At 43.4% G+C, this 27,279-nt stretch overlaps 1 protein-coding gene across 2 annotated transcripts in view; it reads right to left on the reverse strand.

Annotated features, from left to right (window-relative positions):
• Positions 1-26,591, reverse strand: part of LOC120916507 (insulin-like growth factor III) — a 40,328-nt gene extending 13,737 nt beyond the window's left edge. The window contains exon 1 of one of the 2 annotated variants that reach the window (XM_040327515.1): positions 26,352-26,575. In XM_040327515.1, the coding sequence (XP_040183449.1) occupies positions 26,352-26,402 (51 nt within the window). In that variant the 5' untranslated portion in view covers positions 26,403-26,575. Of the gene's footprint in view, positions 1-26,351 lie in introns of both variants that reach the window. The other variant, XM_040327516.1, reaches the window with a different exon arrangement.
• Between the last annotated feature and the right edge of the window lie 688 nt (positions 26,592-27,279).

The following is a 27,279-nucleotide window of genomic DNA, read 5'->3' on the forward strand; positions in this document are numbered from 1 at the left end:
ATTCCTGGAGTTCAGCACTCCATTAGAGGATATCTATGGGCAATCAAAGTGGCTTGGTGCCTTGATTGTCTACAGTTCAATCAAAACCTCTGTGTTTACCCTTTCTAAACTACTGCCATAGTGCTGATCTATAAGGATATACATGCCTCCTGCATGTATCCTTACCTGTCAAATGTCTCCCCTCTGTCTGTTATAAGAACTGAAAAACTGCAGATTCTGTGGGTGGATCTGTTGCCTGGAGCTCTGTGGGTGGAGTTGTGATGTCAGTAGACTCCCCGCCCTCCTCTACACTCCCCTTGTCAACATGCATTTTTTCCTATGTATTCCTTATGCTAAATTCTGCTATGATCACTAACATCCAGACAAAATCCAGAAAAGTAACCACATGACTTCAGAAAAGGAGTGGGGGTGGGAATTACAAAATAATGTCTCCAGACTAGTGCATGAGATATGTAAATAACCTGTCACTCACAGCAAGGGGGCGGAACGGACTAAGGTTTTTCTCTGCAAGTCCGTTTTATTTCACTGAACAATAAGAGGATTGCTCAGAGCTGGATTAACTCTGTGTGGCAAGACTGCTCACAGATGATAGGAAATCTTATACCGTAACATCAAAAAATAAATAAAAAATTGGGTTTACATCCACTTTATTAACCAGAGTTGTTAAAACATTTTAGCTTTTTGCTGGCTAAATTAAGTGTGTCAGGGACCATTTGTATTGGTATGCATTATTCTCTGCTAACAGGCACCTTTTTTGCTAGTTTGAAGCAGATTAGAGCAGCTGCCATTATAAAAAACACCAAAATCCGGAACTCATGTTGATGGTAACATATACAGTAGATTGCCATTGCTAACTTCTTCAAAAAGCATTAGTTGCCTGGCTTTTTATTCTGGCTTTAAAGTTTACAGACAAAGGTCATCAACTGCAACCTACATGTTTATCCCTCTAAAATTGTACCTTAAACCACATATCACAATCCACAGTATATGTACATAGGAAAAGTCAATGAGACAAACTGAAAATGTTGACATAATAATAATAAGAAATAATAAATAAATTATTGTGCCCTGGATCAGAGTTCTGAATACATGCCCACATGTCTGACTGATTTTTTTTTCCATGGTTAAGGTTGGCTTTCAAGTTTTGTGCGACCAAGTAGTGATTATTTATAGCCGCCATGGTTAACCAGATGTGTTTCTACTTAATATCTATATTGGTTCTTTCTACTAGACTGATGTCTCTAGAAAACACGAAGCCCTCAAAAATACAATGTTTTTGCCAGTGATTTTCACTGCCAATCAGTTCACTGTATCTCCCTGTCTGTAGACAAATACTGAAATGTTTGTTCGGCTGTGTGAAGAGTGGGGAGGGTGGAGGTCATGGCTGCACAGCTGTTCATAGGTACAGCAGACAAGATAATAGGATCCTCAAGCTAAAAGAAGGAAAAAAAATAACAGACCTAACACAAACATTGTCATATCCATTACTTATCCATGACAAAACATCACGTAACCCTGCATAACACAAGACCTTCTTTGCATACAGGGCATTCCAGAACCAGTTGTGCTTTCTCTTTATATTTATAGGTTTTCTTTTTTTACTTTTTAGAGATCAAGGGATTGATTAACTAAAGGCAAATGCACTGCTCAATTTGCAAGTCGGGCAGTTTTCCCCAGAGCTTAGTGAATGTGGTAAAGCTTCACTTTGCAAAGAATTTCCAATTTTGTGCATATAAAGAAAAAAAAATTACTTGGATATGACTGAATGATAGAAGTCAATGGAGCTTCACCTCATTCACTAAGCCATGGGGCTGATTCCCTTGCTGAATCTATTTTCCCTTAATAAATTACCCCCAAATGGTTATACAGGGTGCACATATGGCGTAATGTAAAGGCTGTGCCAATTCCTACAGATTTCACAGAATGCTTTTAGTTATTAAAGCCAAACCCTAGGCTTCATATCTATTTCCTAAAAAAGGTTACTCAGGCATTGTTAACAAATAGTAGCTCAGGCACAAATGCTCACCTTCAATTCAAAGCTTTCCCCTGCAGTACCCATTCGTTGTCACAAGAAGTCCTCAGTCTTTTGGGATGAACCATTAAACCCAAAAGCTTAAAGCGGAGTGCTGCCCGCCCCTTAAACATTTTTAAGTCAGCAGCTACATATAATCTAGCTGCTGACGTTTAACATTAGGACACTTACCTGTCCTGGAGTCCAGCGATGTTTCCAAGGACTGGTCAGGTGCTGCCGCCACAATTGCGGGTAAGGGAACACGGCAGTGTAGCCTTTCGGCTTCACGACTGAGTCCCTACTGTGCATGCAGTGGCCTCCCACTGGCCCAGCTGAAGGGGAGTGAGGAGGAGGGGGACCGAGCTGCTGATGTAATTCGCTGACGCCCAGTCTCCCCGACGTGGGGACAGGGTACCTGTAAAAAACAGGTATCCCCCCCCCCGTAAGGTGCCAAACATAGCCCTGGAGGGGGGGTGGGATAAGCGGAAGTTCCACTTTATGCGGAACTCTGCTTTAAGGATGCACTCTGAGTGTAGAGTGTCATGTCTCTGCCCATGAAGGGCATCAACTTTCATTTACAGTGAACTAGTGCAGAGAGACTGCTCTCTATGTCAGTGAGAACCGCCCAGCATAGGATGCATTAAGGTGAGAAAACATGAACCTTTACAACCCCTTTAAGGACCCTCGGGTGCAAGCCATCTGGTCCATTTCTAATTCTGTCCTCTGTTAGCCATGAGGGTGCTTCCTGTGATGTGTCATGAGGATAAACATTGCCGTTTTGGTTACTGAATCCCTCCAATTCCCTTGTGAAGACCGAGGAGAAGAATAAATTCAATACCTTTTGCCATCTCTCCATCCTTAGTAACCAGATTCCCTTCATCGTTCGTTATGGGACCAATATGATCTGACTTCGCTTTCTTATAATTTATGTACTTTTTTGTGGGGGGGGGGGATTTTTTTTTACTCTCCTCTGCTATGTGCCTTTTGTGTTCTATCTTAGCTGCCCTGATTGCACCCTTAAATTTCTTGTTGCATTCTTTCTAACGTTGGAATGCTGATGATTATCCCCCAGACTTGTATTTTGTGAAGGCCTTCTCCTTTGCTTTTACGTTGGAGTGAAGCCACCCAGGACTTTTATTGGCTCTTTTAAAATTATTTCTCATTGGGATGCACTGGCTAATACCCTTATTTAATATGCTCCTAAACAGGGGCGTACCTAGAGCATTTGGCACCCGGGGCGGATCCTATATCTGGCACCCTCTTCACTGATCATGCCGGTAAGCATAACATGTTTGTAAAGTCTCTTGTTTTTTTTTAATAAAAATAACAATCACTTTAAGGTCATTAGAGAGGACAAGGGGGCACTCTCTATGATTTACAAATCCAGTACTGCCCAAGGGCCCTGGGCCAATAGCGCCTCATCATGGAGCATCACGGTCCGGTGGCTGCAGGTGCGGGGAGTGGGACAGTAGAAGCCTCTATGTGGCGATAGTGGCCCAATGCCATCTCTACAAGGTGTGCGGGCGGCATTTCCATGTGGGACCCGCAGCTGGGCTGCTCCCTCAGCCTGCGCCGCTCACCTGACCTTTCCGCACCTTCCTCCTGTTCGGTTCAGCAGTCAGCGCTGAGGGGATGAAACTATCCAGCTGCCCCATGACTGTGAAGAGGAAGGAGCTCCAATCTCCTGATGCTACCTGGCGTAACCGGAGAGAAAGTAAGTGCCCATGCAGCCTCCCTCTTTGCCTAAATAGTTGAGCTGTGGGGTGGCTGCATATGGAGGAATTGATCTTTCCATATTCCTCCTGCAGCCGCTGAATGCCACTTCTCCTCCTCTCCCTCTCGCAGGCATTCAGCGGCTGGAGGAGAAATATGGAAAGATCAATTCCTCCATATGCAACCATCCCCACAGCTCCTCCTATCTAGCTTCTTCTGTGCCCCCCTGCTCTTTGGCCTCTCCTTGTGTTCCCTGGCTCCTCCCCCAGTGATCTCCGCCCCCATTATGGGCATGTGTAAGTTTTGTCTAAGGCCTCACAAAGCCTTGAGCCACCTCTGGAAAAGAGATTTGATTCCAAATATGGAAAGGTTTCTTCACAGTAAGAGCTGTGAAAATGTGAAATAGACTCCCTGAAGAGATGGTTTTGGCCAGCTTAGTAGATTGCTTTAACCACTTCAGCCCCGGAGGATTTGGCTGCCCAATGACCGGGCCATTTTTTGCGATTCCGCACTGTGTCCCTTTAACTGACAATTGCGCGGTCATGCAACGTGGCTCCCAAACAAAATTGACGTCCTTTTTTCCCACAAATAGAGCTTTCTTTTGGAAGTATTTGATCACCACTGCGGTCTTTATTTTTTGAGCTATAAACAAAAATAGAGCGTACATTTTGAAAAAAAAAGCAATATTTTTTTATTTTTGCTATAATAAATATCCCCCAAAAATATATATAAAAAAATATGTTTTTCCTCAGTTTAGGCCCATACGTATTCTTCTACATAATTTTGGTAAAAAAAGAATCGCAAAAATCGTTTATTAATTGGTTTGCGCAAAAGTTATAGGGCCAAATTCTCAAAAACTGTGCGTAACTTAAATTTCAGCAGTTAAGTTACACTGACTTAAAATTTCTACCTAAGTGCCTGATCGTCAAAGCACTTAGGTAGAAATTACACGCTGTGTAACTTAAGTGCCGCCGTCGTAAGGCGGTCCTCCTCTCCTGGGGGCGTTTTAAATTTAAATGAGGCGCGCTCCCGCGCCGGCCGTACTGCGCATGCGTGTGACGTCATTTTCCCGACGTGCAGCGCGCGAACGTAATTAACGCCGGTCGGCTTTGAGAATTTCGACGGGACACTAAAGTTGCGACGGGTGAAAAAAAAAGACGCGCCGGGAAAACAATTAATTATAAAAAAAAATGACAGCGTCGCTCAGCATGCATTCCTGAGAGGGAGAACTCCATGCCAATTTTCAAAGAAAAATCCGGCATGGGTTCCCCCCCCAGGAGCATACCAGGCCCTTAGGTCTGGTATGGGTTGTAAGGAGACCCCCCCACGCCGAAAAATTGACGTAGGGGGTCCCCCTACAATCCATACCAGACCCGTATCCAAAGCACGCTACCCGGCCGGCCAGGAATGGGAGTGGGGACGAGCGAGCGTCCCCCCCCCTCCTGAGCCGTGCCAGGCCGCATGCCCTCAACATGGGGGGGTTGGGTGCTCTGGGGCAGGGGGGCGCACTGCGGGCCCCCCCACCCCAGAGCACCCTGTCCCCATGTTGATGAGGACAGGACCTCTTCCCGACAACCCTTGCCATTGGTTGTCGGGGTATGCGGGCGGGGGCTTATCGGAATCTGGGAGTCCCCTTTAATAAGGGGGCCCCCAGATACCGGCCCCCCACCCTAAGTGAATGGATATGGGGTACATCGTACCCCTATCCATTCACCTGTAGGCAAAAAGTAAAATGTAGTAAACACACAACACAAGGCTTTTTAAAATATTTTATTATTCTGCTCCGGAGGCCCCCCCTGTCTTCGTTATTAGCTCAATTACCAGGGGGGGCTTCTTCTTCCACTCTCCGGGGGTCTTCTCCGCTCTCCGGGGGGGCTTCTCCGGACTCCGGGGGGCTTCTTCCATCTTCTCCCCTCTTCCGCTCTTGACTCGGCGAACCCCGGTTCTTCTGCAGCTCTCCGGTGCCTTCTTCTTCAGCGCTGGCTGCCTGCTATGTTTGTGTGTTAGCTCGATTTCAAACAGGCAGCCGGCGCGGTCTTCTGTGACGCCAGGGTCTTCTGGTCTTCTGTTCTTCCGATGTTGCCTCGTCGCCTGTTGTCGCTGTAATGATGGAAGCGCGCCTTGCATCACATTTATATAGGCATCACCGTCCCATCATGCTCCGGTAGGTACCCACGTGGTGGGTGCACGTGGGTAGGCACCCACCACGTGGGTACCTGCCGGAGCATGATGGGACGGTGATGCCTATATAAATGTGATGCAAGGCGCGCTTCCATCATTGCAGCGACAACAGGCGACGAGGCAACATCGGAAGAACAGAAGACCAGAAGACCCTGGCGTCACAGAAGACCGCGCCGGCTGCCTGTTTGAAATCGAGCTAACACACAAACATAGCAGGCAGCCAGCGCTGAAGAAGAAGGCACCGGAGAGCTGCAGAAGAACCGGGGTTCGCCGAGTCAAGAGCGGAAGAGGGGAGAAGATGGAAGAAGCCCCCCGGAGTCCGGAGAAGCCCCCCCGGAGAGCGGAGAAGACCCCCGGAGAGCGGAGAAGACCCCCGGAGAGTGGAAGAAGAAGCCCCCCCTGGTAATTGAGCTAATAACGAAGACAGGGGGGGCCTCCGGAGCAGAATAATAAAATATTTTAAAAAGCCTTGTGTTGTGTGTTTACTACATTTTACTTTTTGCCTACAGGTGAATGGATAGGGGTACGATTTACCCCATATCCATTCACTTAGGGTGGGGGGCCGGTATCTGGGGGCCCCCTTATTAAAGGGGACTCCCAGATTCCGATAAGCCTCCGCCCGCAGACCCCGACAACCAATGGCAAGGGTTGTCGGGAAGAGGTCCTGTCCTCATCGACATGGGGACAGGGTGCTCTGGGGTGGGGGGGCCCGCAGTGCGCCCCCCTGCCCCAGAGCACCCAACCCCCCCATGTTGAGGGCATGCGGCCTGGCACGGCTCAGGAGGGGGGGGGACGCTCACTCGTCCCCACTCCCTTCCTGGCCGGCCGGGTAGCGTGCTTTGGATACGGGTCTGGTATGGATTGTAGGGGGACCCCCTACGTCAATTTTTCGGCGTGGGGGGGTCTCCTTACAACCCATACCAGACCTAAGGGCCTGGTATGCTCCTGGGGGGGAACCCATGCCGGTTTTGAATTTCAAAATTGCCGTGGAGTTCTCCCTCAGGAATGCATACCAAATGCCGTCGCTGGAATGGGCCTTTACAAGGTTTGGCTAACTTTCCACATTGTAAAACCAGCCCTAATTTTGCGCCGACAAATTCGGAACTTAGGCAGAAATCAAAGTGCTGAAATGCTTTGAAAATCTACTTAAGTCCTCATTTGCATACGCAAAGCTGGATTTCAATGAGAAATGCCCCCAGTGGCGGATGCGGTACTGCATCCTAAAATCTGACCGTGTAAGTGTCTTACACATGTCAGATTTTCTGCCTAACTTTGGAAAAAGCCTTTTGAGAATCGTTTCCAAAGTTAGGCACAGAGATACGCAGGCTGAACAGCAGTTAAGTCTGCGTATCTCTTTTGAGAATTTGGCCCATAGTGTCTACAAAATAGGGGATAGTTTTATGGCATTTTTATTAATATTTTTTTTTTACTAGTAATGGCGGCGATCAGCGATTTTTAACGTGACTGCGACATTATGGCGGACACATCGGACACTTTTAGCGCTATTTTGGGACCATTCACATTTATACAGCGATCAGTGCTATAAAAATGATTACTGTATAAATGTGACTGACAAGGAAGAGGTTAACCACTAAGGGGCGAGGAAGTGTGTCCTAGGGAGTGATTCTAACTGTGTGGGGGCTGAGCTTACTGTGACACAACACTAATCGCTGCTATCGATTACAGGGAGCAGGCGATCAGTGTCCTGTCACTAGGCAGAACAGGGAAATGCCTTGTTTCCACAGGCACCCCCCTTTTCTGCCTCTCTGTGACTCGATCTCGGGACACCGGTGGACATCGAGTCCCGCCGTATGCATTCTTAAAGGGGACGTACAGGTACGCCCATTTGCCTACCGCTGTCATTCTGCTGATGTATATCGGCGTGCAGTGGTCGGCAAGTGGTTAAAAAAGGCCTGGATTTTTTCCTAAATGTACATAATATAACTGGATACTGGCATTTATAGGTAAAGTTGATCCAGGGAATATCCGATTGCCCCTCGGCAGATCAGAAAGAAATGTTCTCCCCTGCTGGAGCAATTTAGATCATGCTTTGCTGTTTTTTTTTCCCTCCCTCTGGATTAATTATGGGTATAGGATTTGGTATAACTATATGGGATTGTATATATTTTTTTGCCTTTTTATTGGTTGAACTAAATGGACTTTTTCAACCCAACTAACTATGTAACCTGAATCTAAAAATGTTACCAGTCAATAATGAAACGTAAACAAAGAAGAATATTGCTTTTGACCACGTAAATTATTCCATCATCGATTTACTTTTAGTCATAGCCGTTTGACTAAAATGCCATTTCATTTTAGTTGTATTTTAGTCATCTAAACTGAAACTGCATTTTATTTTCGTTTAGTTTTCATCACTAAAAACATGCAGCTGACAAAAACTATGACTAAAATATTTTCGGGGACAAAATCAACACTGATTTCACAAAAGAACATTTACTATATGTGCTTACAATACATTGCATACAATATATCTACATTGCCCACTGAACAAAGCTGCCAATCGGTTTTACAGTAAATATAGATCTGTATAAACCTGTTGTTGACACATCTGTACTGTGTAAAATTTGCTTAACCTCCTATGGATTGTGAAAGCATCACGATGAAACCATTTAAAGCAAAACTCTATCACTTACCATTCAGTGGTCAACTAAAGCCCCGTACACACGGTCAGACCTTTGTCCGACCAAAATCACATTGGAATTCCTCGGAATTTCCGATGGAAATAATCCGATGGAGCATACACACGGTCAGAATTTCCAATGGAAAAAATCCGTCTGACTTTTTCCATCGGAAATTCAGATCGTGTGTACGAGGCATAACCTGTAAAGTTCTTATTTGGAGTTTTTTAATGTGCTGGTAACATATTATTATTATTATTTTTTTATGTATTGCTTTCCTTACTTTTAGGGCTTATTCACATCATGTCCATTGAGTTGCGCTGATCTGCATAAATCAATACAGGCCCAATGCAAGGGAACATAGAACACAACTGTTTTCCATCTGCCCTATAAAGGTGCATTGTGAAAAAACGCAGACATGCAAAGTACCTATGTTTCTGCAGCAAAAAAGGTAAAACATACAATGCAATGTAACAATCCATCACCGTGTCCCTACACAGAGCACACCTTATTTTACTGTGCAGGCTGGTTTGACCGATCCTTAAGATTAATGCAAACGCTACATGATCAAAACATTGTTTATTAAAAATAATGTAGCTTTACCCCCAGTGGAGCTGCTGGATTTTTGGGCGGTGTGTTACCTCGTGGCTCCTCCGAAATTCCTAGGGGTGAATGATGCGTATTGCATGTAGTAGAAGTAAAGGAATGTCCAGACAGGTGCTCTTTGGTGTGCTCTTTATTACCCAGCCTGGTAAAAACTGTAAACTTGTGGTGAGGAAATAAAGCTGAAGAAGATAGGAGAATAGCAGATTCAGGCATAATGATAGGAAACAGTCCTGCTCCCAAACGTAACACTTCTTATCGCTACTCCCGCTGGAATGGGTTAGTGTACCCGGACAGGCCTCTCTCAGTGACCTGGTAGCCGGAGTATCACTCGGACAATTGTAGGATAAAGTCTCTTCCACAGACCATCCTTGGTGAACTTGAACTTGGGAGAAAGTCTCTGCCACAGACCCCTATCAATGAGCCTCAGAAAGATACCTCTGCCACAGGTCCCCTCTGGGTTGAATTCTTGGAGATATGCCTCCCTAAATGAGTTACGTCTGGACCTCCTTCAACTTGTCGGCCAGGTACCGACTGACAGGTGATCAATCCCTCGGTGTCCGGCTACCTCGATCCCCACTGGTTTGTCCAGGCCCTTTTGGACCGCAAGCCTCTCAATGGCGCTCCTCAGACTGACTCCCCACCGAACAGCATTACAGCTTGGGATCTTCAAAGTGGGAACCCAGTCACTCACTGGGTCCCTGTCGCTGTTCAGATGCTCCAGGTCAGCATGGCCCCGGGAACCAGGAACACCGCGTGGCACGCACGCAATGGTCAGGTAAGCCATAGCGATGGGACGCCGTGATGTGGCCACCCTAAAGGTGGGTGCCACACTGGACGAAGAAGACCCAGAACCAATGGCGTCTGCCCCATAAATACCCCTCCCCAGCATGCACAGCAAGGACAAACCCTCGTGATTGGCTGCTGGGAAGGAGCACCCAAACCTTGACTCCACTGCTGCCACCTGCAGCACCGGGGCTGGAAGAACACCCGAGGACAGCAGAATGGGCTCACAGCCAAGCTGAGACAGAGACCGCATTTTGCTACTAACAATCTGGATCAGAGTTTAACTACACTCTGATCTACCCTTAAATTTGACTAGCATCAGTACTGTAAAGTACATAGGCACTACAATAACTTTTATAAATGTAGCGCCCCCTTACTTTCAGTATGGGCACTATGCTAAAGTTAGTGGGGAATGGGAGAGTTATTTTGCTCCCATTCATAATTTGCTAAATTGGGACTTCTGTCACTCCAGAAATGTCCACTGGGTCAGTCTGTGCTCCAGGGATGCAATACCATCCCTGGCCAGCAGTTGACGCCAGAGGGGTTCTGGCAGAGCAACCTTCCCCAGCAGCCAATTAGAGGAGCTTTTCCCTCGCGGGACATGCTGGGGGAGGGTATATCTGTGACAGGTGTCATGTGCTGAAAAATCTTTGCGGGGTCCCGGTTCCAGGTGCGGCATCCACCTTCAGGGTGCGCGCATCCATGGACCCCGGCGGCGCGGCCCACCTGGCCAAAGTTGCAGGCAACACAGAGCCTCATCCGGAAGTGAAAAGGGACTCCAGTGACTTACTGGGTCCCCAGTTCTTTTGAGAGGATCCCAGGCTGGGTGCCGTTCGATTGGGGGGTCGGCTTGAGGAGAACCCGGAGGCAGGTTGTCCAACAGGGCTTGAACGAACCAATCAGGGATCTGGTGAATGGAATGCTGACAGGTATGCTTTGCTGTCATCCAGTGACCTATGCTAAAATCTACTGGGAGGATTCGCTCCATTCATCCATCAAGCTCGCTTAAAGTAATAGGCCTGTGGCAGAGGCCCTAGAGCCAGGTCTGTGAGAGGGACCTGTTGCTCCCAGCAAATCTAAAGTGACACTTCGGCTGCCAGACTTATGTCAGAAGTCTGTCCGGGGGCACTTCACCCACTCTGGCTAGAGTGGTGACGAACAACAATTTAATACTACTGAGAGCAGGATTGCTCGGTTCATATCCAGGCCTGAAACTGCAAGGTTTTCTCTCTTTCTCTTCATCAACCTTTTTCTTCCCATTTGACGTTGATGTTGGCCGTATTGGCCTAGAAATAAAGCATTGGAAAACCTTTATTCACTGTCTGGACCTTTGCTCACTACTTTGTTCTCCAACTGCACCCCTGGGCCATACAAAGGTAACTTAATATGCCGATCCCAACAACAAATCAGCGGCTCCTGCGGGGCTAGCGCTACATAAAAAATGTTAATGTAACGTATTTTTAGATGAAACTTTTATAAATCCTTGCAACTGTCTTGATATCACCCTCCTGTAATCCCCCATAGACTTTGCCGTAGGAGAGGGAGGGAGGGCCAAAAAAAGGCCAAATAATCAGGTTCTTCTGTAGTGCAAAAGTGCTGACCAAAACATTTTGACAAGAGGAGAGGGCAGTGCCGGGAAAAAGGATGACTTTTTTTTCATCTGACCTGCTGTTCAGATCCCATGCTTTCAGCTGCATGTATGTTCCCTTGCTAACCTCTCATAAAGAGTGTACACAATGTGCTTATGCAAATTTTATCTTTAATAACTTTACATAGTTGCATAGTTAGTCAGGTTGAAAAAGTCCATATAGTTCAACCACAAAAAAATAAACAAAATAAAAAACATAGTACAATCCCATACACCAAACTCCATACCCACAGTTGATCCAGAGGAAGGGAAAAAAACACAGCAGAGCATAATCCAATTTGCTACAGCAGGGGAAAAAATTCCTTCCTGATCCCCCGAGAGGCAATTAGAATTTACCCTCGATCAACTTTACCTATAAATCTTAGTACTCTGTTATATTATGTACATTTAGGAAAGTATCCAGGCCTTTCTTAAAGCAATCAACTGAGCTGGCCAGAACCACCTCTGGAGGGAGTCTGTTCCACATTTTTACTGTGAAGAAAACTTTCCGTATTTAGGGATGAGATCTTTTTTCCTCTAGACGTAAAGAGCCCCCCCTTGTCATCAGTGTTGACCGTAAAGTGAATAACTCAACACCAAGTTCACTACAGGCATACCCCGCTTTACGGACACTCACTTTACGTACACTCGCGAGTACGGACATACCCGTGAATGTACGTAAAGTGCCTCACAAGTACAAATAATCCCGCTCCATGCACTTGCACTAGACGGAACTGAAGCTCTGAGCACGTAGCCTGCCCTGTTCCAGTGTGCTCTTCCTGTATCCTGGCCGCGTCCCCACCTCCAGTGACATCACATCCACTCAGTGGTTCTTCCGGCTTCCCTGTCAGCCACAGAATGCCATCCAGCCTCTCCACAGAACTGTCCTCTGTGCACAGCGCGATGTCCGGGGGATAGATTGGAGCGGCCCCCCTGCATTCGATGAGCTTATTTACATGTGAGTGTTCCCCTGACACCCCCACTACAGCCCCTGGCGCCCACACTACAGCCCCTGGTACCCACACTACAGCCCCTGGCACCCACACTACAGCCCCTGGTACCCACACTACAGCCTCTGGTACCCACACTATAGCCTCTGGTACCCACACTACAGCCTCTGGTACCCACACTACAGCCTCTGGTACCCACACTATAGCCTCTGGTACCCACACTACAGCCTCTGGTACCCACACTATAGCCCTTGGCACCCACACTACAGCCTCTGGTACCCACACTCTAGCCCCTGGTACCCACACTATAGCCCCTGGCACCCACACTACAGCCTAGAAGGGAAAAAACGTATTGCTTCGCTTTAAGTACATTTTCGTTTTACATACATGCTCCCGTCCCATTGTGTACTTAAAAGTGGGGTATGCCTATATATGGACCCCTTTATATTTGTACATGTGGATTCTCCTCTTCTCAACTTAATGTGTCATACAAACAATGATGCCGGACACACACGATAATTTTTCGGGTTGTAAAAAATTATGTTTTTTTAATGTCATTAAAAACGATCTGTGGGCTTCAGAGCATTTTTCGGGTTCTGAAAAACGGCCAAAAAAAAATTCGAACATGCTCTATTTTTTCACAACGTTTTTAACGTTGTCGTTTTTCGGGCAACCATGCCAAGCCAGGGACCTCCTGTGTTCACAATGTAGCAGGCCAGCTGCTTGGCACAGGACCCGGAAACTAGTGGAGATCACTGCAGTAGTGGTGCCTACTAGAGTGATGTCCAGCTTCCTCAGGGATCCCATAGGTATGGCACACATATACTTAAATTGGTTCAAGCTGGGCCAATGTAAGTATGTAAAAATTGCAAAATAAAAATACCCGTTGATCTTGCCAGTGACCTATTCTTCCTGGTTTGTGGTGACAACGATCTGCAGGGTCATCTACCTTCTGCAGTGTTGTCACCGCTTGTCAATATGCCCCAAAAAAAGCCATATCTACTCTGCCTTGCTCTCTTATTATCCAAACGACTCAGACATTGGGCAGAACAAAGCTGCTGTGCAATGAACGGCAGTGGCAGAATCAGTCACTCTTACCCAACCAATCAAGCAATCCAGCTGGTGAGGTAGGCAGTGTTTGATAGCGGCTCCTCCTGTCATTGCAGCTCATAGCAAGGCAGACCCATCCCACCTACCACCTGGGTCATTTACTTCCAAGAAAGTGCAATGAAGTCAAGTAACCTAGGCCTAAAATGTGATAAAAAATGTATAGAAGCATTTTTTCTACTCTGCTCTTCTAATTTGATGTGGGTGGAAATTCCCAACCTGGATTTCTAAATAAGAATATTGGATTCACGACCGCTTTACCTGAAACAGACCATTTACAACACACTTTTGAAAGTCATTCAAGTTTTTCGAACTTGTTGAAAAAATTCCTTGGTTGCTGGTTATTGATTTTCATGAATTTCATTTGCAATCCTAACTTTAGGTTTAGCCAAAAACATGACCCTGTAAACAGTAGTCTGATACGGTGAATGAGGTTGCCAAGCAGTTGGGTAAAGTTGATGTCTGGGGAGAATAAAATACAAATTAAAAAAGCATACTCAGTACAACATAAACTTTCCCCCATATTTTATCCCTTGTAAAACACTGCAAGTCTCCTCTAGCTTCTAAACGAATTTCCTTGGTCTATTCCCAACTCAAAAAAGATTCCCCTAGGGGAGCTTCCAGCTCTCGATTTTGCACTTTCACATGGTGGTTGTGAGTATTTCTTAGATAAGGGTGCATTCCCGATCTATACCCCTTTTTGTGGTGATCTTTTTTCCTTTTCCAAGCAGTGACCTAAAAACTCATATGTTTCATTTCCGATATTTACATTGCTGCTCCTGAAGAGTGGATAGAAATACTCCACAAAATGCGTCAAACAATATGCAATGTTCAAACCAACTATGTAATCAGTATTATTTATGTATAATAGTATATGATCATGATTTTTAGTCATTTTGATGCAACAGGAAGTTCACTGGTGGTGGAGGAGGCTCAATCCCTCCCCACTGTCATGGATTACCATTCCTGTGTATGTAGATGAATTATATTGTGACATTATTTATTAATTTGTATGAATTTTTATGGCATATAATAAATGTACCTTGTCTTGACCCCCTACTGTTGACTGCATGCTTCATTTAAAGTCCCGCTCTTCCCCCCTTTTTTCATATATACAGGGATGGAGGCATGAAACCTTATTAGGTATCTGCCTCACTCAAAGTCCCAACCTTCCCCCAATTTGTTGCAATTCCCAACTCAACAGACTACCCTCTCTGTCTGCACATACTTATGTAACCAATTGGGAAAAGGATGTTGACTGCCCACAGTAAATATACGTCATTATTTTGATGTTAAATGCCAGTGTTATGGCAGCAGCTAGCTGCCATAACCCGCGTATCGTCTTTTACTGTCGTCGGATAAAAATAGTCCCGTGGACTGCCCCTGCTGTTTCCCGGTTGTTAAACCCTGAAGCGATTTGATGCAGTCTTTCACTGGGCAGAAAGTCGAGTGAGGGCAAGATGGCCCCCACTCATCTCTATGCCCTTGGAGGACTGGAGCAACCTCTAATGTCTTTAGGTTCTTGGGCATAAACCATTTTTTTTTTTAAATTAAGGTTAGGGTTAGGATTTCCCATTGAATAATATGGCTAGGACTCAGGAATTGGAACAGGGACCTCCTCCAGAGGTCAAAGGTCAGAAGGCGGGTTCCCAGAGGTCAAAGGTCACAGGACGTGGCTGACCCACCCCCACCAAGTGTACCGTCTTATAAAAAAATTATATATTATAAAAAATAAATAAAGGGACAGCGTAAAAAAATAAATAAAAAGTAAAATAAATATGAAAAAAAAAAAAATTAAGAGCACCCTCCATGCTCGTGCAAAAGCGAAGGCATACGCAAGTCTCCCCGGCATATGTGAATGGTGTTCAAACCACATGTGAGGTATTACTGCGATGGTTAGATTAAGAGTAATCATTCTAGCACAAGACCTTCTCTGTAATCCTAAACAGGTAACCTGTGAATATCTTTAAAGTGTTGCCTGTGGAGATGTTTAAATACCATAGTTTGTCGCCATTCCATGAGCGTATGCAATTTTAAAGTATGACATGTTAGATATCTATTTACTTGGTGTAATGCCATCTTTCATAATGTACAAAAAAATTGGGGTAACTATTGTGTTGTATTTTTTTTTAATTCACTATCTTGTATTTTTTCACAAAAAATTGCATTTGAAAGACCACTGCGGAAATGGAGTATGACATAAGATATTACAACGCTCACCATTTTTTTCATCTTGGGTCTCTGCTAAAATATATATATATATATATATATATATATATATATATATATATATATATATATATATATATATATATATATATATATATATATATATATATATATATATATATATATATATATATATATAATATAGTGCCTTGTGAAAGCTTTTTTAACAAATAAAAAACTGAAAAATTGGGCGTGCAATATTATTCAGCCCCTTTACTTTCAGTGCAGCAAACTCTCTCCAGAAGTTCAGTGAGGATCTCTGAATGATCCAATGTTGACCTAAATGACTAATGATGATAAATAGAATCCACCTGTGTGTAATCAAGTCTCCGTATAAATGCACCTGCACTGTGATAGTCTCAGAGGTCCGTTTAAAGCGCAGAGAGCATCATGAAGAACAAGGAACACACCAGGCAGGTCCGAGATACTATTGTGGAGAAGTTTAAAGCCGGATTTGGATACAAAAAGATTTCCCAAGCTTTAAACATCCCAAGGAGCACTGTGCAAGCGATAATATTGAAATGGAAGGAGTATCAGACCACTGCAAATCTACTAAGACCTAGCCGTCCCTCTAAACTTTCAGCTCATACAAGGAGAAGACTGATCAGAGATGCAGCCCAGAGGCCCATGATCACTCTGGATGAACTGCAGAGATCTACAGCTGAGGTGGGAGACTCTGTCCATAGAACAACAATCAGTCGTATATTGCACAAATCTGGCCTTTATGGAAGAGTGGCAAGAAGAAAGCCATTTCTTAAAGATATCCATAAAAAGTGTTGTTTAAAGTTTGCCACAAGCCACCTGGGGGACACACCAAACATGTGGAAGAAGGTGCTCTGGTCAGATGAAACCAAAATCGAACTTTTTGGCAACAATGCAAAATGTTATGTTTGGCGTAAAAGCAACACAGCTCATCACCCTGAACACACCATCCCCACTGTGAAACATGGTGGTGGCAGCATCATGGTTTGGGCCTGCTTTTCTTCAGCAGGGACAGGGAAGATGGTTAAAATTGATGGGAAGATGGATGGAGCCAAATACAGGACCATTCTGGAAGAAAACCTGATGGAGTCTGCAAACGACCTGAGACTGGGACGGAGATTTGTCTTCCAACAATGATCCAAAACATAAAGCAAAATCTACAATGGAATGGTTCACAAATAAACATATCCAGGTGTAGGAATGGCCAAGTCCAAGTCCAGACCTGAATCCAATCTAGAATCTGTGGAAAGAACTGAAAACTGCTGTTCACAAATGCTCTCCATCCAACCTCACTGAGCTTGAGCTGTTTTGCAAGGAGGAATGGGCAAAAATTTCAGTCTCTCGATGTGCAAAACTGATAGAGACATACCCCAAGTGACTTACAGCTGTAATCGCAGCAAAAGGTGGCGCTACAAAGTATTAACTTAAGGGGGCTGAATAATTTTGCACGCCCAATTTTTCAGTTTTTTATTTGTTAAAAAAGTTTGAATTATCCAATAAATTTCGTGCCACTTCATGATTGTGTCCCACTTGTTGTTAAATCTTCAAAAAAAATTACAGTTTTCTATCTTTATGTTTGAAGCCTGAAATGTGGCAAAAGGTCGCAAACTACAACGGGACCGAATACTTTCCCAAGGCACTGTATATGTATATATATATATATATATATATATAATGTTTGTTTTTTTGAGTAATTTTCTAGCAAAAAATACTAATTTAAACATGTAAACAAAAAGTTCCAGAAAAGGCCAGCAAGTGGTTAAGGGCCATGAATTAGAAAAAGACTGGCAAGAAACAATGTCCACTATCGCAACCTGCTCTATTAACGTTACCACCTTAGAGTCGGCTTATAAGGTACTTACAAGATAGTACCTGGTACCTTCAAAATTGGCCCATATGTTCCCTGGACATTCGGGTTTATGATTCAGAGTGTAGCGGTTACCCCCATATGGGCTGCTGGTAGTTGAGGTCTGTCTCTCACCATGCACAGCCAGGCACACAAATCCCTAGACATCCAACAGTCAAATAATCGTTTCACATGTTTTTTTTATTTATTTAGGGGATTTAACTTGAATGGGGATAGGGTACTCGAAATTAGGGACTGAACCTATATACAACACCGGTATATACACACGCTCTTTTGCCTCCAGCATAAACTTGCTTATAGAACTACAACTGCCAGAACCAGCTAGCACTAAATTGCAGACCACCTGACACTGGCTCAGCCAGGCCTAATGCAAAAATGCCCTTTGCAGGCAGGGCAGGGAAATTGTAGTCCTAGTGCTAGCTGTACCCATCCCAGACTGCTCCATCCCAGTCCTCTCAGGCTTTCTTCCCATTCTTCCTGACTGTGTGTCACTCACCAGCCCTCTTGGTTGCATCTTTTGTTCCTCCTCGAGACTTGCCTGGCAGTGTTCTCCCACTGTACACTCCTTGCTTTTGTGCCTCTTGTCCAGGACACCTTTTTGTGTCTTGAGAGGGCCCTGTCCACACCGAGCACAGGCCCAAGGTCACCCCCCCCCCCCAGACTGGGGAGCTTCCTCAAAGGCCACAACAGCCTAACTCTCCATCTCCTGTTTCCACTCGAACAACTCCTCCCCAGCTGGGCTGACCCTGAGTATTTGAGGAGGCCTGCCCCCTGCCAATCCAAGTTGGGGATTGGTCAGGGCCCTCAGAATACTCCAGGCAGCACATTCTGGAAATGGGTACCTGAGGTCTCAAGGATGCTGCCTGTGAGTTATCCAGTTCACCCGTTATCTCTGCCAACCCAGGAAACAAAACAAGCAGGCCTGCATGAATTTGCCTACACTAACAAAAAAAAAAAAATCTTTCACACCTAGCACACTAGAGGGTGCTACAAGAGGATGCCAGGCAATGCATACTAGCACATCATGCATTGTCTTGCAGGTTTTTTTTTATATCAGTGGTTTACAACCACTTTAAGCTGAGTATACATTTTACAATTTGAGTGTACAATCTCCTTTAGATCAACCAAACGATGCAAAGTGTGAAGGCCTGAATGACTGGATACATATGCTAAATGGAAATTGCTTAGGTAGATCCTTATGATGGACAGGGGTACTTTGGGTAATCCTAATGGAGGCTGTAAAGAGATTCTACAATCAGATTGTAAAGTGTGTGGCTAGCATGTGTGAAAGAGCCTTTAGGGACAATTTACATTGTTATGTTAAAAGGTGCTAAAATGCACGTGTCCAAGTTGTCCATAATAAAAATGGCATCTATTCCCATCTCTGTGCTGCAGTGCGGTGTGTTTGGATAAATACGACAGGTCCATTTTTTCTGCATTTTAGTGAGTGAAAGACAACACATCAAAATGCATATACCATTCATTTTGGTGCTTTGAGAACTTGTATTAACAAGCTTTGGTCAATGCCTGTAGCTCCATAATCCTAACATGAAAAGCACACTGGAAATCGACACGCATCTACAACGCATATCAATGCACAAAGGAAATGCACAATGATGTATGACAATGCACCTGCCTAAGGCTAGTCGCTGGGCTGAAGAAGAGGAATATCGCTCAATTCCCCCATTCACGCTAAACAGTGTTTCTGCTGCCATCTATTGCATTCAGACGGCGAACCATTAGCTGCCCAAATACCCAAACAGCGACTGGATCTGATTGAATGCCGCCAATCTTCAACCAACAATATTCCACCTCCTTCAATTTTGAAACCAATTCTTGTCCAGCCAGGTTGTGCCGACAGGACCACCCACAGCTTGAATTGCAATTTAACCGTGTGGTCTTCCTTTATAATGGAAAGTGTGGGCAAACTGTTGGAGTTATTTAAATTCTGTATAAAAAATGCACCTTTATACACACACATAGATCTAATTAAAGGATTTTTACTGAACCACTTACTTAACCCAATGACCGTGCCATTTTTTTACGATACAGCACTATGTCTCTTTAACTGACTATTGCGCGGTTGTGCGATGTTGCACCCAAACAAAATTGACGTCCTTTTTTTCCCACAAATAGAGCCTTCTTTGGGTGGCATTTGATCACCTTTGCGGTTTTTATTTTTTGCGCTATAAACAAAAAAGGAGCGACAATTTTGAAAAAAATTTTTTTTTTTTGCTTTTTGCTATAATAAATATCCCCAAAAAAAGCTATAAAAAAAAATCTTTCTCAGTCTTTGGTAAAAAAAAATCGCATTAAGTGTAGTTTGATTAGTTTGCACAAAAGTTATAGCATCTACAAAATAGGGGACAGTTTTATGGCATTTTTATCATTTTTTATTACTAGTAATGGTGGCGATCGGCGATTTTTTTATCGTGACTGTGGCATTATGGCGGACACATCGGACACTTTTGATGCTATTTTGGGACCACTGTCATTTATACAGCGATCAGTGCTATAAAAATGCTCTGATTACTATGTAAGTGACACCCGCAGCTAAATGGTTAACCACTAGAGGGCGAGGGAGGGGTTAAGTGTGTCCTAAGGTAAGGTGACCAGATTTTTAAAATGAAATCCGGGGACATATTTTTCTTTACTAGTAATGGCAACAATCAGTGACTCTCTGCCCGTCGCCGCCCGCCTCACAACCTCTCACGTCTTACTCTTCGGGGACTACTGGATGAGGAGCGGAGGAAGATCACTCCGCCAGGGAAGGCAAGGAGATAGGCAGGTGGCTGGCCAGGATTTGAGCCAAGGCAGAAGAACATGCGAGCGAAGCTGAATGGGCATGCGCCCGAAACTGAAGAAATATTCCCTCCGCTCCGACCAGCACATAATCATCAGAAAGGGGCACAGATAATGGGAAACATACAAACCCCCTATGCTAGTAGGCACGGCGGAGCGGGGGTGTGTAATACTATTTTTTTTATTTTAATTCTGCACTGATTGTCTTTGAAATTGAACTTGCCACCTTTTAAATCCAATCTGGGGACAAAACCAGGGACAGACTTGGTCCGGGGACATTGTCCTCAATCAGGGGACTTTCCCCTGTAACTGGGGATGTCTGGTCACCCTATCCTAAGGAGTGATTCTAACTGTGGGGGGGGGGGCTGGGCTACCAGTGACACGACACTGATCACTGCTCCCAATCACAGGGAGCAGTAGATCACTGTCCTGTTACTAGGCAGAACAGGGCAATGCCTTGTTTACACATCCCCCTGTTCTGCAGCTTTGTGACACTGGCGGACATCGAGTCTGCGGGTCCCGGAGCTTGCGGCAGGCTTTTCAAAGCAACATACAGGTACGTTGCTTTGCCCACAGGAGCCATTCTACCAACGTATAAGTGCGTGAAGTGGTCGGCAAGTGGTTAAAGGAGTTTACATTCTGGAACGTGTTACATGTTCCACCCATATTTAGGCTGCAACATGTAACATGTTCCAGCTCCTGCCACCTCTTTCTCAGATCAACACCTAAGTGTGACAGCAGGAGGGGGATCTTTTCCCTGTACCCACTGTCACAATTTAAAAACAGTGCAACCATGCAGGGTTCCACCTACTGGACCATGTCCTTCATTCACAGTATCCTGTGAATAAATTATTATTTAGGTACTAATATAGCGCCGTCAATTTACGCAGCACTTTACATGTACATTCACATCGGTCCCTACCCTCAAGGAGCTTACAATCTAAGGTCCCTAACTCACATTCATATAGTAGGGCCAATTTAAACAGAAGCCAATTAACCTACCAGCATGTCTTTGGAGTGTGGGAGGAAACCTGCGCAGGCACACGGAGAACATGCGAACTCCAGGCAGTGGTGTCGTGGTTGGGATTCGAACCAGCGACCCTTTTTACTGCTAGGTGAGAGTGCTACCCACTACACCACTGTGCCAACCAAATGAACTACAAGTATCATCAGCCACCACAGCAGACGGCTTGTAGTTCTGAATAAACTGCGAGGGTGCTGATGAGTGCCCTTGTAGTTCATTAACAAGCCCTGCACCTTATAAACTGACAGCCCAAACGGAGATACGACCTGAAAGCTGCAAGGCTTGTCTGCAGAAGCCTGACATTGCACCCCTGATGTACTGAAAAATTAATAAATGCAATTTCTTTTTCTGCAAAAATATGTGAAACTTATGTTTTAATATCCTTTGTAAAACACTGCAGAAGACTTATCAGTAATAAAATATATATATCTATATGTCTATATATATATATACACACACACACACTGTGCAGGCATTATTGTCAGCAGAAGACATGCAAATGATCTGGGAATTGCACGTTGCACTGTTTGCATACTGATACAAGACAATTGGTAAATATTAACTTCATGTTAAAGCTGCATGTTGGCATTCTGTGATATTTATACCAGCAACGTGGCGATTGCAGGCACAGTGGGGCAATGCTCCCATCCTGTGTAAATGAAATGTAGCCTTTTGTAAACATTCAAATAGTAGATAATAAATAAGACAAGCACAGAATCAGGCAGGCACAGCTGAAAAGTACCAGACAAATAATGACATCTTTAGCAATGCAAACTGTGGCGTCCAGATGTAGAGAAACAACACATTCCAGCATGGCTGGTGCGGAGGGTTTGCTGAGATTGGTTGTCCCTTAGCAGCTGGTATCCTGCTATATAATCCTATCCTTCACAAAGATCACCCAAACAATGATATTTACATATGAAAATAATGTGTGACCAAGATAAGAGCACTAATGCCGTGTACACACGATCGGATTTCTGATGGAATAAAATCCGATGGATTTTTTTGTCGGATATCTGATGAAGCTGACTTTCATCAGTCTTGCATACACACTATCAGACTAAATTCCGACCGTCCAAAACGCGGTAAAGTACAACACTACGACGAGCCGGAAAAAAATAAGTTCAATGCTTCCGAGCGTGCGTCGACTTGATTCTGAGCATGCGTGGATTTTTCTCCAACAGAATTCAACACAGACGATCGGAATTTCCCATTGGATTAGATTGCTTAGATTCATGGTAATATGAAATTTAGCCAGGGCGCTGCCTTTCTGTGAAATATTACCAGGAACAAAGCAATGTTCAGAGCTTCCAGATGCACCATTCAGCTATAAAATGAGAGATCTTACTAATTGCCCCAAAGCAATTGATTTTCCACTGCAGATTATTCAGTAACAAATGAAAAAAAAAAAAAAGCTGCTTTTGCATTTTTTCATTCTGCTACAACCAAAAAAATTAAAACACAATAGCATTGTAGTTTAGGAAAACAGAATTTTTTAACTGTTAAACTAGCCTGGTAGTTTTTTTTCTTCTCTCTCACTCTATAGATAGATATAACACTTATTTAATTAGGCAACAACAACAAAAATGTTCCATACTTCATAAAAACTAATCAGATTTCACTTTTATCAGAAGTCAGAATAGTGAAAAAAAAATCTGATTGGCTGATGTTGGCTACTGTACTCTATATTTCATGTTCCTTATTCTGTAACAAACAAAACTGCATATGGTAAAATATGTGTGTTTTAGGCTTGGTTCACACCTACAGGTGGCCCCGAGCACACTCACTCTATGTCTCTGCGTGTAGCATATAGGGCAGCCCATTCATTTCAGAGCTGCCCTACACACGAGAAACACAGAAAAGAAGTCCCTGACTCTTTTCAAAAAATGTGCCACACCGAACTGCATGATGTGCACATTTGCAGATGCTTGGGGGTACCATTAAAAATTAACGGCATTGCCGTGCGTTTGCTAAATGGCAGCACACTACAGTACATGTCAGGAAAGGTGTGACACAAATTCCCAACACGCAAAGCTGTAACCTAACCTAGTACGAAATAATTTTTACAAATTTAAATACTAATAACTATAATAGTCTCTCAATGAGACATTCCCTTCTGGGCAACTGAACTTACTCTATGCTATATACCCAAAATACATTTTGATTACATTTATGACAAACAGTAGTTTTTCAGTATGTCTTTGCTAGATAAATTTGATTAGATGTAATTTTTTGATATATACTATAGTTTATGTTTAGTCCAGATGGAAACGCCTCCAATAATAATAACAATAATTATAATAGTAATCATAGAGGGTCATAGGATTTCATTACAATTTTATGCCCACCTGGGTAGTAACATTTCATACATTGAGAATCATAAGTGGTATATCTTTGAGATGCTGGATCCCTATGCTTTTGTGAATTATTTCACGTTTACTTGAAAATTCAGTTGCAAGATAAAAAATGTAAAATATCAGTTTGTCAATTTTTCTTTCTTTCTTTTTTTTTTTTTTTTGCTTTGTTTTAAAGCGTCAGGCATTTCCAGATCTGATGCAGAACTGATATCAGGGATACAGGAATAAAAAAGTAGTTTTAATAAAATGTATTGTAATATTTCTAATAATTCATAATAAGATCATATTGGTCAGTCTATACGACCATGCTTTGAACTTTTTTACTGTTTAATCTTTGTAACACACATACATTATCAGGCCGCGTACAAACGGTCGATCCATCCGATGAGAATGGTCCGACGGACCGTTTTCATCGGTTCACCGCTGAAGCAGACCAATGGGCTGATGTGCGTACACACCATCAGTTCAAAAAACGATCGGGTCAGAACGCGGTGACGTAAAACACACAACGTGCTGAAAAAAACGAAGTTCAATGCTTCCAAGCATGCGTCGACTTGATTCTGAGCATGCGCGGGTTTTGAACCGATGCTTTTGTGTACTAACCATCAGTTTTGACCGATGGACGGCCATCCATCGGTTCGATTTTAAAGCAAGTTCTCTAATTTTTGTCCGAAGGACAACAGACCGATGGGCCGTACACACGGTCGGTTTGGACCGATGAAACTGGACTTCAGACCGTTTTCATCGGTTTGGACCGACTGTGTGTACGCGGCCTAAGTGTGTAGTATCATTTAGTCATAGTTGCCTCCATATAAAAAACAAAATTCTACAAACACTTTTGCTGCATACACACGATCGGAAATTCCGACAAGTAAAGTCCGATGTGAGCTTTTGGATGGAAATTCCGACTGTCTGTATGCTCCTTTGGACTTTTGCTGTCGGAATTTCCGCCAACAAAAGATTGAGAGCAGGTTCTCTATTTTTCTGAAAATCCGCTCATCTGTATGCAATTCCAACACGCAAAAAACACGCATGCTCAGAATCTAGCAGAACTGCCTATTGAATTTCATTGATCTCGGCTCGTCGTATGTCTGGTACGTCTCTACGTTCTTGACGGTCGTAATTTCCGACAAGATTTGCGTGACCGTGTGTATGCAACACATGTTTGAGCCAACATTACGTCAGAAAAAATCCACGGTTTTCTTGTCGGAATTTCTGATCGTGTGTACGCGGCATTTGCCATATTCTACCATATCTACCATATTGCATTCATCTGAGAAGACCATGCAGCAAAAAAAAAAAAGCAATTGTTAATTATTTTTAAAACCGTAATATTGCTAAATTATAATTGCAACTCTCCAGAATGTATTAACATAAAAAGCCCAAAAATTTTAAAATGACAATATCATTTTTACTTTGCATCTGTGTTTAGGCAGCACAATATATTTAAGGGACACGTTTTTAAACTCTGGTGGTGCATTCATAGATATCTGTTCAAACAAGGTAGGTATACAAGTGAGCATGCAAGCTTTATGCCACACTTGGTCAGTATTTCATGCTGGTAACGTTTTTTTAAGAGACAAGAATTTTAAGAGACAAATCTTGAACCCTTGGCGGTAAATTCATAGACAATTAGCTACGATAAGCTAAGTAAATATTGGCTTTAAATAAAGTAAAATAGTGTTGGATTAAAATTATATATATCAGTTTAAAGCAAGGTATACAATTGAGAATACAGAATTTTATGCCACACTTGGTCAGTATTTTCATGCTGGTAACATTTTAAAGGGACAAGAATTTTAGGAGACAAATCTTAAATCCTTGGTGGTGAATTCATAGACAGTTGACTACGATATGCTTTGCAAATATTGGTTTTAAATAATGTAAAATTGAACTGGATTACAAAATATATATCAGTTTTAAGCAAGGTTTTCAAACTGAGAATACAGAATTTATGCCACACTTGTCAATATTTCATGATGGCGACATTTCGATAGACAAGTAACTTAAGAGTCAACTCTTGAAACCTTGGCAGGGAATTCACAGAGAGTTGGCTAGTAAATATTTATTTTAAGTAAAACAAAATTGTGTTACATTAAAAAGAAATTCTAGCGACATTTCCAGGCACAAAAAACTTGCAACAAATCTTGGAAACCTGGCGGTGAATTCATAGACGGCTTCCTACAATATGCATAGTAATTAGTACCGGTTTCAAACAATGTTTACAAGTGAGCATGCTTGGTATAATTCATGACAGTTCACCCAGTCATTGGCAGCTATGCCTGGTATGGACTAGGGCTTGTAAGAGTTAAATATTTGCAGCTGCAGAGAGGGTTTGCTCAGTATAGCTATCACTTCATTCTTTTTTTGCTTGGTAATAATTAGTAATAATCAATAGATTTGCTGTGTTAGCAAACAGGGTTAGAGGTCATTGTGCAAGGGGACTTAGAAATGGGAAGTAAAATGCAGTTACCTTTCTTGTCAGCTTAGGCGTTTTTTGCTTTCTGCAGTCCACGAGACACATGACTGTCAATGTGCCTGTAATATCGACTGACTGTATGGTGGCATGCACAGTGTTTCACAGCACAGAGGGCTGAGGACAGGACTTTGCACTGTGGGAGCTCTCAGGCCATGTAGCTGCTAGTTCTGATGTCCAGGAGGTGTTTGTCTGAGAGAAGCCCATGGGAAGGCAAGGGGACAGTTTATGGATTTGAAAGGTGGAGGAGGTTCCTTCGTGGCTGTCCATCTGGACAGAGGCATGGGGGAGGGTATTATTAACCTAAAGTTCCCTGAATAGCCAAGATATTGGTTGTTGACTGACCACACAATACCTGTTTTCCCCTTAACAATGAGATCAATCTAAATCAGGTAACATAGGTCACGGCATTACTTTAGCTGAAAAGATTTGCCAGTGGGCTGGAAATTATCACCATGTGATTATATTTAAATTTACAGTTGCAATAAAAAGTATGTGAACCCTTTGGAATGATATGGATCTGATCTGCAACTACAGGAAACGTTTGGTTGAAGTTATTGCTGCCAAAGGAGGTTCAACCAGGGGTCACATACTTTTTCCACCTGCACTGTGAATGTTTACATGGTGTGTTCAATAAAAACATTGTAACATTTAATTATTTGTGTGTTATTAGATTAAGCAGGCTGTTATTGTCTATTTTTGTGACTTAGATGAAGATCAGATCACATTTTATGACCAATTTGTGCAGAAATCCATATCATTCCAAAAAAATTCACATACTTTCTATTGCAACTGTATGTGATACACAGAACAATCCTAATGCTGTGCGGACTACATTGTCAGAGTTGGGGAAACAATTGAGGCTGCATGCAGAACTGATCTTGGGCCAAAGGGTATCTAAGTCAATGCTTCTCAACCAGGTTGC

The sequence above is a fragment of the Rana temporaria genome, chromosome 10, assembly GCF_905171775.1.
Source record: "Rana temporaria chromosome 10, aRanTem1.1, whole genome shotgun sequence".
NCBI lineage: Eukaryota > Metazoa > Chordata > Amphibia > Anura > Ranidae > Rana > Rana temporaria.